The 16,280-nt window shown below is 43.9% G+C and overlaps 1 protein-coding gene across 1 annotated transcript in view; it reads left to right on the top strand.

The window, feature by feature from the left end:
* SGPP2 (sphingosine-1-phosphate phosphatase 2) overlaps positions 1-16,280 on the top strand; it is a 32,956-nt gene that overhangs the window by 1,874 nt on the left and 14,802 nt on the right. Inside the window, exon 2 of the mRNA XM_062005855.1 lies at positions 8,517-8,675. Coding sequence (XP_061861839.1) covers positions 8,517-8,675 — 159 coding nt within the window. The remainder of the gene's footprint in view (positions 1-8,516; positions 8,676-16,280) is intronic.

Genomic DNA, 16,280 nt, shown 5'->3' with positions numbered 1-16,280 from the left:
TTTTTTACTGCCACAATGCAATAGTCTTAAAGGTTTGCAGGTTCTCCTACGTGGGTGTTGGACAATCGGTAGGTTACATGTGTGAAAAAAAGAGTATGTTACATGTGTGAGTGAAAATGTGAATGGTTGGCCAGATGCTGGGGTGCTGTAGCTCCATCTCTGCAGGACATTCCCCCTTTCTTCTGTGCCAGGTCTCAGGCTCCTACATATGACGTGGGTTGGACCTTGTGTCAGGGTGGCTCAGCTGGAGGCACCTTGGGGAAAGGATGCTGAGGGCTAGCAGCTGGAGGTGGTTTTGGAGGGAATGGGCACACCTGATAGGGATAGATGCCATACTGGATGGAGAGAATGGAGGGACCCCTCAGAAGGCTAATAAGACAGGACAATTCATCTGGGAGGAGGCCTTTAATTACATGCATGCGTTTGTTGTCAGCAGTGTTGCTTATGATGCATCAGCATTGTCTTTTATGTATAACCTGCTGATTATATGTATTTTTTAAAAGAAAAAGAGTCATCAAGGCCTCACTACAATGGTCTGCAGCACAACGAGGAGCTGGATTTCTGAATCTTTGTAATTTAGTCCCATCTGCTCCACAGAAGCTGTCTTGAGATGACAAAGAGTGAAATGCTTAGGTGTGACAGTGAGGGCTACATGTGTTTCTTACATATGGAATCAGTTACCTAGCCCATGGTCCTGATGTTCCATTGGATACTAGATTAGTTAGAAACACTTCTTAATACCTCAAGTGAAAACTCAGGTATCTGGTGATGAGTAACTTCTCATAATTATCTTGTTTCTAGCTAATAGTTATTTGTTTTCTGTCCTGCTTTCTAACATCAGTTATTTCTGAAAATGCTTGAAAGTTATCTTTTCCTGATGCTCTGTATGAAGTCCTTGAGTTGCACACTTAAAAATACTGACTAACCTTCTGAAGACTTCTCCAGTGTTTCAGTGAGCAGCCATATATTTAAAACATCGAGCTTTGCTTATCTTCAATTTCCCAATGGACTCATTAAATTGGGAGCCTGAATTAAAGGAATAAAGAAAAAAAAATGTACTCAGTGTTCTGTTTTTCTCCACTCTTCCTCTTTGCAGATCCTTTATCATTTATTGAGATCTATCTTTCTGCCTTTGAAAGAGTACAGTTCATATTTATTCTGTAGTTATACCTTAACTGTAAGAACTGCTCTGAACTGGTGCAATGTTTACAAACCACCTGGTCATGTTTAGTGATTGTGTTATTCTTAACCCTCCTCACTTAAGGCATGAGCAATAACCAGGGTAACAGCAAGGTGATGGTGACAGAAACAGAAAAGGCAGGTAAAAGCTGCACATCTGTCTTGAATACATGACAATCCCCAAAAATGTAGTTGATTACTGGCAAGACACAGATGACAGCACTGCTTTTGCTGTGATGGGATGTCTTGTAATTTGATGTAGACTTGCTCTAGAGTTTGAGTCATGGTCTCTCTCTTCTGTGGTGTCCCCTTGCAATGGATTTTTGAATCAGAGTCTTGCTTTTCCTTTTTAAATCATATTACCAGTGTACTTGGGTTTTATGTTGTTTCCTATTCCATACAGCAGTAAGTTGGCAGTAGCTGAGGCAGGTTCAGCAGGTGAGAGAAATCCTTGTGAGAAAAGCCCACAAGCACCATAGAGAGAGCTGTCAGCAAGACATTCCTGCTCAAGTGCTAGTGCTTTGTCCTCCTAGAGAATACAGCTGAACTTTTGGAAGTCCCCCAGTTTGGAGCTGCAGCTGGAGAAACATGAGATCCAGTTTCTTGTTTCGATGGGCTGAGCACAAGGCTCACATTCCTCAGCATCGCTCCTGCTGTGCTGGTACCTGGTGTTCGGCTCTCCCCACCTGGTGTGGCTGCTGAGGGAGTTTGCCTGTCTTGGATGTGTCCAGTTTTTGTTTTAAGGTTCCCATGGAAGGCAACTGGTAAGGGACGTTGTTAGTCTGTTTCATCATATGATTTTGGCCAGCCCTATGAATGATGACACTTTGGAAGATGACAGTACAGTTGCATCCAAGATTCAAGTAGCGTATGGCAGCCCTCTGTAGATGTGTTAGTGCTGAGTTTGCTGCTGCTCAGCAAGGAGAGTAGGCAGCAAAGCTAGACACATGCATTTCTTACCAGTGTCTAATCATCTTCTAGATTGTGCTGCAAAAACACTTGATACTGACAAAAGTTTGTGAAACTTGGCTTGCTCATGGTAGTAGTCATCCCACATGGATGTGCAGTGGCTGCTGGTGAGGTGGGTGGCCATGCAGGGGATGGCTGAGGGGCCACGCTGGCAGCTCAACTCCTTACCCCAAGGGTTCGGTGCTTCGTGACTCAGTGCTTCCCTGCTCACAGCCTGAGTCATCTTTTTGGAGGCCACTAGACCTTGTAACAAGGAGCTGTCAGGATCCTAGGATTAATTCCAGTACTTGGAGGTGAGCCACTTGCTGTTTTATAATTCTGCTGAATGTCTTACGCTATTAGTTCAGATATCAACCAGAAGAATAAAAGCCCATCTGCTGTCATTTTTCTCCTTTGTGTCTCTGGAGAACAGAGGTAAGTTTAATGGGTGAGGAGCCAGAGAAAATCTGTTCTTCCTGGAAAATTCCTTTGAACAGACAGCTCTTTTACTTTCCCTACAGAGCATATACAGAAGAGAATATTTTTTTTTTGTCCTCTGGACAATGAGAGGTGACTAATGACTGCTATGGCAAGTAAGTCTGAGGTATTGATGTCTAAACCACGAGATTTGTAGGTAAAATGGCTATTCAAGTTCCTGCTTTATGCTGAACTCACATGAAGCTCTATAGTTAGCACTTGTAACTTATTTTTTCAAAGTAAATTGCTATTGATCTAGGTTTAGAGGTACATTAATGTTTTAATATAGAGTTACATTGCCAATGTATTATTCTGTTGGTTAATATTCATTTCTAGATGGAGAGAAAAAGTATGTTTAATCCCTTCTTTTGAAGACAACTGGCTATTGCAAATTGCTGTTAATAGAGGTCCCTGAGCCTGCTGGTACTGGTACAGAGGAAGCTGCGAGGTCATTCTGTGACAGCAGAACAGGTCATTGTTATCCCTTTTGTAGCTAGCTCGACTTGACTACTTACTTATGCTAACCAGTTTAATTAGGTGTATTGCTTTCAATGTTTCTCACTGCCATTTCCCTGTGCAAAGTACTGAGGTACTTTATAGAAGATGGTGTCAGGTGCCTCAGTGAATCTTTGCATGGGAAAGGGCTCAGAAACGTTAGCAGCGAGGAACCTGTTCCCTGATGAATAGAACGCAATAGACCAGGGCCTAGAACACAAAGTAGAGGACAGAAGAAGCAAAAGACTCTAAGAGGGATCTAGTGAGGAGAAGAGGGGGTGTACAGCCGGGTGGTTGTGATGCCAATGTCACCTGTATCTGCGAGGTGCCAGGGTGAACAGCAAGCTGGCACAGACTGAGCTATTGGTGTAGGAGATCCTGCCTTTGAAGTAGCAGGAGAGATCCCTGAAACAGCACTTGCTGGCAACATCAGATTACATGTTGGTCTCCTTATGTGCTTCCCCATCGGAAACTGAGCTGATGTTGGCAAGGCCTGTACTAATTGCAACTAATAATGAGGCAGCAAGTGAATTGAGAACATCTTGCCAACAGCTCTTGTCCCCAGGAGCTGGCTGGGTGTTGAGGTGTCGTCCAACACGCCTCGCTAGAGTCACAGCTGCAATTTGAGCATCGTGTCCCATCCTGTTGACAGTGGGCTCTGCCTTCTGGGAGCTCATCTGCCTGGGCCTCACATGTTTACAGTGATGCTTAACCTGAAACCTTATTCAGCGCTACCTTAGAAAACTCCTCCTTGACTTGAATCCTGGAACTATCTGCTGAGGAAACAGTCACTTCTCCTTCTGTGAGTGCCTGATGATAACATAAAAAACACTAATTTAGCCATCTGAAAATGGCATGGTGTTAATCTGCCCATTTATCTTCCAGAAGCCTTTCTGCTCTGTGCCTTTCGGAGTAGATCGCTACCATGGAACTGACCTTTGTTCAAAAGCAAGCTGACTGGATTCATTGTGCTGTTGGGTAGAAGTACACAAATAATCTAAGGTGTCAAATTTCCAGGCTATAGTTAATTTCTAAAACCAAATCTTAAGATGAGAACAAGCTCTTATTTTTTTTTCTTTTCTCTGAAAAGAACCATAACAGTGAAGTTGTGGCTCTCTACAGTCGTTTGCCCATTCTTACATGCTCCTGTTGGGTTAGGTTATGCATCTGTTCAAGAGCCTTCATTAGCTGGGAGCTCCTCAAACCTGTTGTGTTGGGAGAAAAGTGATTTGAGGGTCTTCCCAGTCCTCCTCCTCTGGAACTCTGGAGAGCAGCCTGGGTATGTAGCAGCCAGGCAGGTTCTTAGAATGCTCTGACTCGTGTTTTGTCAGGAAGTGAAAAACAAAAGGTGGTGGTGTGTGGCTGAGTGATGCTGTGCAGTTTGAACACTGGTGTGATGCATCCTTCTTCTATCCAGAAACACTTTTACTAATGTACAACCTTTGCAGATATAGAATAGTATTGAGCTGCAGAGGAACTGGATCTTCAAAATGAAGCTGGAATCTCTGTCCTCTGAATGTGTATAATTTACTTGTTCTAAACTCAAGTTTTTCCATCCCATTTCAGCTACCTAACAATTAAAATGATTTCCTCAGAAACAAAGGTGTTGCCTTTGTGGTGCACCTCACAAAATGGCAATCCAATTCTCACAAATTAAAATGCAATCAAACAAACCTGTTCTTCCACTGTAAAACAGGGAGGAAGGAAGCCTCTTCCCTCTGCCCTTCCCTCTCCTGCTTCTGTCTTGCATTTATTGCACAAATCAGCCAGCTCTTCCTGGAGCGTAGGAGGATGCTGAAGTGCATGGGGAGCTTACCCACTGCTTTTGTTGGGACAGTTGAAAGTCATGTCCACGCTGCCTAAGCTCTGCTTGGTGATGCAAGGCTGAGAGGGTGAAGGTGAGCTGCTTTCATAGTGCTCAACAAGATGGAGATGCACACAGCACTACTTATGCTGGTGTTGTGCAGCTTTCTTGGCAGGAAACTGCTGTTGACACACAGCAAGGATTAAAACCGAAAGTGTTAAGAACTGGGTGTCTGAGGAGTTACTCAGGCACTGGCAATGGCTGTGAAAAGGGAAACTTTCCATGAAGTGCATGCGAGGAAATAAAGACAAAGGTGTTACCCTCTGTGTCAGGGATGTGTTTATAGGTGTTTGCTCAAGAGTCTGAAGACATAGGTTCCTCTGAATTATATTGTTGGAAATGTAATTCTAATACCATGAGACCACTGTGTGAAGAACATGAGACAATCTTGCCTTTTTACTAGAAACTAGCAAAAGCTCCAAAGCATATGATCTGCTAGGCTTGGAGGTTGGACTGGGTGACCTTTATAGGTTTCTTCCAACTCAAACTGTTCTATGATTCTATGAATCAGATACCAACTCTCCAGACATCTGCTAACAAAGGAGTATATGTAGTTGAATGGCATATGAATTTGAGTGCCATGAAAAGCACTTTTTGAAAGCAATGAGTAGAGACGCCCTACGGGGATTTAAAGGAGTGGTATCTTCATACAGCTTTCTTCAGGTAAGTAGTTAATTTATGGCAACTCACACAATCATGTAACATTCATGAGTCTTGTTACTTGAGCAGTCAAGTTATTTTCAAAATACATACTGTACACTTGATGAGAAGGGTCATTTGTGTGAGATTCTCATTCTTCTGTGTCTGCAAATGTACTGGCTTATTGCACCTTGCTTCAGAAATGTTCTACAAATTCTGACTTTCTCTACAGCCTTATTTACTGCCCATGAAAACCTCTTTGATCAGAGTGAATAGTAACGGAGATGGATGGAAGGGCTGACTCACTCAGAGTGCTTCAGAGATTGTGGAAGGCATCAGCATGCTTCAGTATGTTAAGAATAACCAGAGTTATTTAAAAGTAGAAATTGAATAAACTTGTGAGAGTGTTAGAAGATGCTTAAACATCCACACAAATAATCATAGTGAATTTTGCCTGCACTGGGGGTTGGAATGAGAATAAAAAAGGAAGACACTTAGCAAAGCAGTCTTTGCACTGTTTCTGCAGGAAGGATATAAATAGCAAACGTGATCTAACTGCTGGGCTCCAGCACTGTGGCAACTGAATGTGGACCTCTCATGGGCTGGGGTGCAAGGTACATGGAGTGAACTATCCATCCTTGCACTGCTTTAGGATCACAGCGATTGAAAACATTGCTCTTTTTGTTACTGTACACTACCTAAAATGAAGTGGAGGGATTGTGTGATAGCTGGCATGCCTGACGTGTGGCTGCTGCTGTCATGTGTCAGCTGGGATCTGTTTGTCCTCTGCCTTCTTGCCTGGTGGGCTCTCCACAGCTGCTGATATAATGCTTAAAAAGCCCCAAACCAACTGTGAAGCCAAACGCCTCAAGCAAGTCAGGGGTGATTTCTGATGGAAAAGGAGAAAAAGAAAGGTTTTAAAAACAAGATGGAAGGACTTGGCCCTGCTTGCTGCCTGGAAATACTTAACTCTAGAGTTCTTAAACAGGAAAAGTTGAGGATTTTTTTCCCTCACAAAACAGATTACTGGAATTAAAAAGTTCTATCCCTCATCCCATGAGTTTCCAAGTATAAACCTTAGGCATACGTCTGGCTGCCTTTGATCTAAAGCACATAGGCACATAATTCCCAATACATGGGAGACTTTTAAATGGAGGCACTAGCAGTGCCAGCAGAAGGCTTTCTCTGGGGCCAGGCTAGGTGTGACCAAATAGGGTTTCAGGATCTGGGGAGCATCAGAGTTGCAAATTGCACTGGGGTTGCTTTCTAAGTGAGGAAAGAGACTCCACTGCTTTGACTGCTTGCCCTGTGTTCTGCCAGTCAGAGCATGCTGCTGCACTGGCTTAGAGGAATGCCAGCAAGTGCTCTTAGACCTTTAGCACTAATATATGGGGGAACACTCCTGTGACCCCAGCAAAAGTGTTGACTCATCATTTCTGTTTATTGATGTGCAAATCAACTCAAGTTGCAGGATTTTTCTCTGACAGGTGAATGGATGCAGCTTCTTTCCATTTTGCTTTTTGTTGGTTTCATGCAGTTTGCCTCACCTCTGTATTGAAGGCAGATAAAGGGACTGGAGCTTCTAATGGCTTTTACAGTGAGTCACAATGGCCTGTCTAGACTCCTTTAGAGAATTTGTGTATTTTCTCGGTAGCATTCAGGAGACTTTCTCTCTGGTAGATGAGTTACACAGTCAACTCCAAGCATAATTGTTTTCCTCTTAGAAGAGTTGTAGGAGCTTATGTCAAAGCTATCTTTTAACTTAGCGTGTCTATGCTGAAACCTTCATGACCTCGTCTCAGCTCTAATCTTTAGGAAGTTCTTTCATTTCTCATTTTACATCAGCAACTTCCATATTTTGTTTTCTCTTTTTTTGGAGATGGAGAGAGACTAGACTGGCTCTCTTGCTCCCAAATCAAAAATCCTCTTCGTCTATATAAATAACTGTCTCATTTTTTTTCCTGAAGTACACAGCTGTTTATATAAAACATGATCCCCTAGCATGTTGCTTTTGCTGACAGGGTGAGAGGTTTCTTAGTGATGTGCTGATGGCATCAACAGCAAACCTTTCCACAGGAGACCAAAGTCATGACCCTAACAGTAGAGGCTGTTGTGTGGCTTCCCAGTGCTGGTGGCCTTTAGAAGAGAGAAAACAAGCATGTGAGGTGGGGTGCATCTAGTGAAATCATCTAGCTGCCAAACCCAGAGAGAAGTGAAATCTATAGCTTAATAAAGTGAATAATCTCCTAAACAGTGTCACCTGATACTGTTTGCAATGTTTAAAGGGACAACCTGGTTGGTGTTACTTAAAGATATTTGAGTCAAAACTTGGTGGTGACAGGGGCAGCTCTTTGTCCATTCACAGCTTTGTTTTCCTCAGACAGGCTTGTGCAGCTGTGATTGCTGAGCCAACCCTCCCATGGGGACTGTGGTGTGCAGCTGCAGCATCTTCGCTGCAGCACAGGGGATGCTGTTGGCAAATGCCAAGGACTAGCAGGGTCAACTTTGCCTGCTGTAATGAGGCAAAGTTTAAATGAAATGGCTCAGTAATAGCCATTTACTTTTTTTTTCAGATCTCAAAACACATTTCCAGTGGAAGTAATGGTGGCTCTCTGTATCTACAGATGTGGAAACTTCAGAATTACCACATCAGTACCCTTTTATGAAATGAGGAAAGACTTGATCTGATCTCTTGAAAACCTTTGTCAGTGTGACCGCTACTCTTAATTAGTTTTAATTAGTTAAGCTACTATTATAGTCTTCATTTTAGTATAAGAATTGAACTTCATTTCTCAACACTTATTCCAACAAATTATTCGGTTTAAGGGCTTGGAACTGTAACAGATGAAGGATCTTAAATGCTTGCTGTAATTTGCTAATTCACTAAAACTCCCTAAAATCCTCTCATTTCCAGGGTTATGTGCAGAAGTATGTTGTGAAGAACTACTTCTACTACTACTTGTTCAAGTTTTCAGCTGCTTTGGGTGAAGAGATTTTTTATATCACTTTCCTTCCGTTTACCTACTGGAACATAGATCACTCTGCATCTAGAAGGATGATAATTATTTGGTCTGTAAGTATTTCTATGACTTATTTTAACACGTGGTTGTTAATTCTGTAACTTTAGCAAATGAATATTTCCGAAGAACCCTTCAAACAAACAGCCCCAAATTATCTGTGTAACTGGTGTGTTTGGGAAGCAGAGACACTGTGACAAAGAGAGGAGGCAAGAGATACTAGCTGACTCAGCATCTCTGTTACATCTTGGGCTGATTTATTTTTTCAGCCCAATAACTGATGAGCTGCTTTTCAATAAGGTTTTCACAGAACAGTTGGGAAAACACCTTCCTTTTTGATGTATCATGGTATTTTAAGGATCAATTTGCATCACTGTAGGAAATCTTAGCCCAATTTCTTCTGCATAACCTCTTTGTATAGTTCTAGCTTGGTTGAATGCTAGTATAAACCTAATAGGAAGGAGATAGGCAGGCTACAGTGGAATAAACAGAGTGCTACTGCAGTCAAGGGGCAAAAATAACCCAGATTCTTTGTTGAAGGAGAAGACTTCAAAGCATTGATTTGGGGTTTTTTGTTACTACAAGAGCCTTCTCAAAGTAATGGGCTTCAGCCTTCACAAATGTGATCTGGAGTATCCAGAATAACGTGTTTCCATTCTGGCACTGAAAGCCAGTAGATAACCAGGCACTTCAGTCTGGGACTGGCTGTTGTTTTATCACTGCCACTGCTCATCTTGGTATCGATCAGACTTTTGCTGCCCTAATAAGATTGATTTAGAGCAAAGAAGGGTGGTAGGGAGCATTTCTGGCAGATGGCAGACCCTGGAGGTTTAGCTGTCAATCTACACTGACTTAAGAAATCGAAGCTTGATGGAAACTTGGATGTGATATATACCTCTGCATCTTTATAGTGAGTCTTTTCCTTGGCTTAGTCATTTCTGGTTAATAATATTCTGTCTTTGTCCAAGTAATATGATGAGAAATAATGAAAATAATCAGAAGTTGGTCATACACTTCAAATGCCCTGGGTCTTGGACAGAAGGCATCAGTTGTTCTGTGCCAGTAACCCTAGCCAATACATTTTATAAAGAGAACATGAAAAATAACTTGCAGATGAAATTTAGAAGTAGGTGGACACTGTATAATTAGAGCTGGGTTTTGGCCAGGAATACGCCCACTGCCTCTGGAAACGTGCCACAGAAGGTGATAATTGGTAGTCACTGCCTTCTGGGTTTGCATATTGCTCAAAAAACGACTCTTTAGAGCTCCTTGCATGTCTTTCTGCAGACTTGCCTTGCCTTTACCTTGCAAGGACTCGATCTGAATCTGGCCAGATCTCATCTGGTTTAGAGTATGCAAGCATAGGATATTATGATTATGTGTATTATTTTTTCCAGTTACTGAGGAAGGTTTATGCTGAAAAGGGGAGAAGCTGTTTTAAATACACACACTTGTGGCAATCTGTAGTTTTAAAGACACTTTAATTGTATGTAATTGTCAAATGGCTCAAAATATCTATGCAGGCTATAGGCTAAAGTTATGGCAAGCTCAGCTGGATGAGTGACTTGCTGGTGAGTAGACTGAGAGCAGGAATCAGCATTCATGGTGCTGTCAGTGGCGTTGCTCTATCTTCAATGCCTCTGTCACCTACACAATGGCCAAACTGTCTCAGCTGCATGGGGAATGCCAAGGTGTTCTACGTGACAAAGTTGTGCTTTTCACTTCCTGAGAGGATGGTGCCACGGCGGTGAGCAGGAGTGCAGATCTGCTGGCTACCTGCAGTGCAGTTTTAAAGAAATGCTGCTGAATGGATGATGGTGTGGGGCAGAGAACAGCAGTGTTAGGTAAAAATCCAGGTAGCCCATTAGTCTGTGACACTGGGTTCCAGTGGAAGGCTGGGAGGAGCACAAAGGCCAGTGCAGCACACAGGCACAATCTGCACAAAGCTCTTATCCAGCTGAAAAAAGGGTAATATCGAGGAGACAGCCCTAAGGAGAAGGTAACAGCAGTTCCCTCTTGGCACTGTTTGGGATGAGGAGAGGTTGTTAGTGAAGCGCCTCAGCAGGGAGAGAAATGGTGGACCAGCAATGACTTTTTGGGGAGCCTAAGTACTTTGGGAACACAGTCTGGTAAAAGATGGTCAGTGGGGATGGCCATGATGAAGGGGGTTAGATCACCATCTGGGAGAAGTGGGACGTGGGAAAACAGAAGTGGTATTGAGCATGGTACTTTTTGTTGTGCTGTTGGGGACTTAAACCTGTGAGTTTCTGCTGCAAGTTGGAAATGACAGTCAGTGTCCCAGGGTGACTCAGGAGAGCTTCTTACCTTAAAAATTAAAGCAGTATTAATGCTGTTTACAAGGCCTTTCTGCTGTCTTCTCTGTAATATTTTATGCAGAGCCAGTCACCCACATTGGAGAGAGATAAATTTGAACTGGAGCAGAGCCAGGGCTGATTAGGGAACAGACTGTTTTCTGAGCAGGGACTGAAAGCTTAGATAAGTCCCTAACAAAATGAAGCTGGAGAGAGAATGGGACTGGCTGTAAACACCAGGGGAAGGAAGGAGCTTCTTAAAAGTACAGTCACAAGAAAAGATGTGCGTAAGGCAGTTGTAGATAGTCAAAATTGAAGCCAAAAGTGGTGAAATCACTCTGGAAGGGTGAAGGGCAGTAAGAAAAATTATGATGTGAGTTTTTCTCAGCGTCAGCAGAGAAGTAGACTTGGTGCCCTGGGATGTCTTCTCTGGTCCTGGGTCTCCAAAATTGTGTGCTTGTGCTTTTCTGTTTAGCTGGATGGTTCTGGAAAACTTTGACTTCAATTTCAACCAGATGATTTGGAAGCTTAAAGCAATATGTTGTGCTTTTACAGTGCATTTTCTTTGGGGATTGACAGCATATACATAGGCTTTACCTTTCCTTTAAAGATAGACAAGGGAAATAACTGTCTGAAACCTCTGAACAAGATGTTGGGTCAATGCTGAAGGATACTCTGGTCTCTTTGCTTCGCTTTTTCAGCAATTTGAAGTAAATGCTCTTGAATCTGCACAAATGAGGCTTTGATGCCTGTGACTCTTGCTGCTTCAACCAGGAAGTGCAGAGATGAAAAAAAACTTGACACGAGCCAGCCTCCAAATGTACTTTACATTTACTGCACATCTAGACTTGAGAGGTAAAAGGTCAGTTTGGCTTTTCTTCAATCCCTGCACCCCTTCAGGGTTGAAAGCTTTATTTTGGTGTGACGTTTCAGAGGTAAGGTAGAGATCTGGAAAAAACAGTTTCAGTTTCTGCTTGCTGTTCAGCATGCTTGGAAAATATTATTCCTGGTTATTTTTTTCAGGATATGTGGATGTAAAATGTGTCCACACCTCTTTTCATCCTGTAACACTTCAGTTTGTACGATATGAATAAGAGCTGACCAGCGTGAACTTTGTCAGGGCAAAGGCTGTGGGCATTTAGTCACTCAGGAGTGATGAGCTCTGGCTCTCAGGATAGCCAACAGAAATTTACCTGCTGTGATAATGCTACTGATGTTACTGCCTGGTGACTGAAACCCTGGATGCTGCTTGGAAAACTCATTTTGTTGGCAAACTTTGGACTTAACAATTCTTATGTGTTTGTGAGGTTTTTGTGCTTTTGCAACATTTTGCCAAAACAAGCTTGGAACAGCTGATAGACACAGTCACTTGAAAGTCAAGCTCTTTTAAGTGCCATATGTTAAATACACTGCATGAGAGCAGGTAAGACTGTGTTCAGACATGTAACTAACTACAATATTTAAGAATACAAAAATAAATGGTCTGTAAAAGAAAATGCTGTGTGCAAGATGATCAAGTGTTGATTGGAAGAGAATTTTGTACGTGGTGGTAGCCATACTCTGCCCTTGAAGAAAGAAGTGCCAGTGAGACTTTCACAACTGAGACCATCTGGGAATAGTTTCAGGTCAAATTTAAAATATATTTGGTATTTCACTAGAACTGTTAGGTGTAACAGTTTCGCAGTTTCAGGTGTTAGATGACAAACCAGATCAGTGTGATGACAGATTTTTCCTCCTACCAGGAGACTGGGCCCCAATTTCTCTTATTTAAACCGATCATAAGCTAGTGTTGACTTTACAGTTTTTGTCTGAAGGCTTATTTTAAAGACAGAGGGCCTGTCCTAGGATGGTGTTTAGCTGTACTTGTTGAGAGCACAAGGCTCTTTGATCTTGTTTTGGTTTTATGTTTCTGAAATCTGACTTTAGAGTGCCAAAATCCTCCCTCCTATGTTATACCTATTTTTAAGAAGGTATCTGTGCTGTCTCTTCTCTCCTCCTGTCCTCTGCTGCCCTGTGCCATGCTGGGCATACTGCATGGCTACTCACACTGTGGCGGGGACAACTCAGGTGTTGGAGTATCCCACCAGCTTAGTGCCACCTTGAATGTCCCAATGCACCTGACCAAATCCTTGGCAAACATATCAAGTTCCTGCACTGCTAACACAAGATGGGTGGATTTTCTGGAATGCAATCACCCCCAGGAGCTGGCAGACCCTCGAGCTCTCCCAGCCAGCTGCTCTCTCCTGTGGGTGTGTGTACCTCACTGAGCTGCCCAGCCTTGGGGCTGCCGATGGCATCTCTGCGTGTGGGGAGCAGCTGGGTGGCTCAGGGAGGTGATGGGGAGCAGGATGTGGTCGGGGGTGACTTAGAGCCCCGCAGGGTGGCCTCTCCTCTGCTCTGTGGGGCTTCCTCCCACCTGGGCTACTGCCAGGGTGAAAAGCAGAGGTGCTGCTCAGTGACTTTCATGGTGTTTTTTGCTGAAGCCAGACCTTAGTAGTTGGCATTGGCTTGGGGGTAGGAGGAGTATCTCCATGAGAACGTGCTCTTCCTTGTCTTGCTCCTCTTTGACTGTGAACCAAATGATGCTCCAGGGGCGCAGTCACAGCTGTTATGTGTTGCAGTGTTTATCTACTCACTTAAGCCTTAGTTGGGGGATGCTGAGAATAGAAGCTGTGAACAGTGCAGACTGGATGCGTGGTTTAATTTCTGTATGGTGAATCAAAGTCATGCCTGCCTTGACAACCACAAATACAGTCTTTGCTTCTGCTTGACTAATCTCCTGCAAATGCCAGTTTTAATATTAATAGTGTATCCTTATTTTTGCCCCCTCTTTCCAGTGTTCCCGATGAGCTCTGTCACTCCTATCAGCATACAGTGGTTATGATAAGCCTAAAAGCAACATCATTTTCAAACTGTAAATTTCCTTTCTGGGAAGAAGACAAATGCTATTGTAGGATGGGGTTTCTGGAGCCAGGTTATAGAGTTTCTACTTTTGAGCTAAAACAGCAGATTCAAAGTCGGTCTGCCACACTGTGAGTCTCAGGGAAAAAGTTGCCAGTGCTATTTGACCTCATGTTTTCTCTAGAATTGCATCTTGTCCTTTTGATAAATCAATTGTGCAGATAGGAGAGCTGCAAAATCAGAAGTTGAAAACAAATATGTTCCAGCTCACCTTTTGTTGGCCAAAATATTACAAAGTACAAAAAGAATTGCTCCTTCTGTCCTTCAGCTGCCTGTGGGATGGTCAGGTGCATCTGTCCCTATGGGGAGGTCGTGGTGGCAGAGGGGCAGTGGAGGACGTGTCCCATGCAGCACCCCTGCAGCACTGGGCCTGCTTCCTGCCTCCCAGGAGACTCAAGGGTCCAAGCAGCTGCCATGTAGATGTTACAAAGGGGAGATTGCACCCTGAGGCACCAGTCCCAGGCCTCTGCATACGGAGCTGGCTTGGCCATGGTTATCTGTCAGCCTTCACATGTGTCTGCTGTCACAGCGACTGCAAGAGTAGTGAGGGCCAATCACTGAACATGTTAGGCAACACCCATGGGTGAGCAAAACACTCTTAGGTTATTAAAGCAATGCCAGAGTTCTGTGAATGTCAAGGAACCAGGTCACTCTATGGGACCATGATGCTCCTGGAGAGGGGGACAGTCCCTCACTCCAGAAGGAGCTCCCTCAGCTGTTGGAACAAATGTGTTGGCATCTGGAGCTATGTGGCTGCTAACGCCTCAAGTTTGGTTTATCATTGTTCACTAAAGCAACAACTGTTAAAACACAAAGAGTTTTGTCGTGTTTTGCCCAGGTGAGTATGTATTTTTGGAGATGGGCTGTATATATATATATATATATATATATATATATGACTCAGACAAAGCCCTCAGAAGAAGGCTACAGAGGCTGTCATGCTGCTATAGCAACTGCTAATTGCATTTGTGTACTAAAATGTAATGCAGTTCACTTGAAGTGGCAACAAAGCTTTGCCTTTGCTTTGGCTGATGCCTTGGCTGTAAAGGATTGCTATTCTCCTCACACAGCCCAGGCCACCCCAGCAGTACTGGTAGGTGACAGAGTTTGAAGAAAGTCTTGTTTTTGAGTTGCTTACAGCATTACAGCAAAACCCTTTGAGAGGGGAACAAATAAGAGGTCTTTACCCAAGTATTTTGGGTTTTTTTCATGCTTCTTGTATTTGTGGTACGGATTTAATTCAGGAGACTTCAGAGGCACTTTCCTAGTGCTGGAGGACTGCTGATGTGTGCCAGAGAGCAGCCTTGTATAAGGGAATTCAGAAAATACAAAACAATGTCCAGGGGCTTGAGGTTAGAAAAGTGTGCTTACATGTCTGGCTTGCTGCCTTGGCCCATGTTTTCAGCCTGTGTGGTTGCCAGTGCAGGACCCTGGGAGGGATGTATGCTTGGCAGTGTGTGCCACATTGCACTCCCAGCACCGCTGCAGGTCCCAGCAGACTGGGACAACTTTGAACAGATTAGGGTAGCTGTTCCCTAGATGTCAAGCATGGCTCAGTAAGCCAGGCAGAATGATGCAGGTAATCTCTTCCTTTGCAGCACAGAGCAGGAGCCCTTGGGAAGAAGAGTCTGCTTTGCCCACTCCTGGGCTCTAGGATTCAGCTGTGTAATGAAGTGCCCGCTTTGTGCCTCACCAGTGCAGAGCAGTGTCAGGGATGCAGGGACTGTGCAGCCAGGAGCTCCTGGGATGGGAGGAGTGGTGGGGGATTTGGAAGGAGCGGCTGGGAAGATGTGATTTATTTCTCACATCTCCCGCTGGTGCTGCTGTGTCGCTGTCAATAAATGCTGCAAATATTAGGGAGCTGACATAACTTCCTAAGGGTCCCCACTGCAGCAGCTGTAGGTGAGCAGCTCCTCCTCGGTGTGTGTGCATGTGCATAGCTCAGTACAGAAGGGAAAGTGGCCTTGCCTTACATTATCGTGCACGCAGCTGTTGCCAGGGTCCCTTCCACCACACCTCTTCTCCTATGCCACAGCTTACCTCACTTTTTGGCATTATCAGTTTAGTGAGGACTCATGTTGTGGCATTTGTCACAGCCATAACTTGAAGGACTTGCAAATACAGAGGTATAGCAGAGTCCCTGAGCCTCCCCTAGCAGGGCCCTCTGTGGGAAAGCATGGTGGGAGTCTTGGGACAAGGGATCCCTCTATGGACCTGTCTGATACCCAAGAGCATTACTTTGCTTCTGCTCAGGTTTGGGCCTCATTTGTGGCTGTCCAGTGACCTGGGAAAGCTGTGGCACTGACTTGTGGTGCTTTTCTCTTTCCCATCCTTGAGCTCGTTTGCCAACACATCTTTGCAGCTTGGGTGTGAAACAGTTAAGTTTAA

This window comes from Colius striatus, chromosome 12, assembly GCF_028858725.1.
Source record: "Colius striatus isolate bColStr4 chromosome 12, bColStr4.1.hap1, whole genome shotgun sequence".
NCBI classification, from domain to species: domain Eukaryota; kingdom Metazoa; phylum Chordata; class Aves; order Coliiformes; family Coliidae; genus Colius; species Colius striatus.
This window is presented reverse-complemented; position numbering and strand designations above follow the sequence as displayed.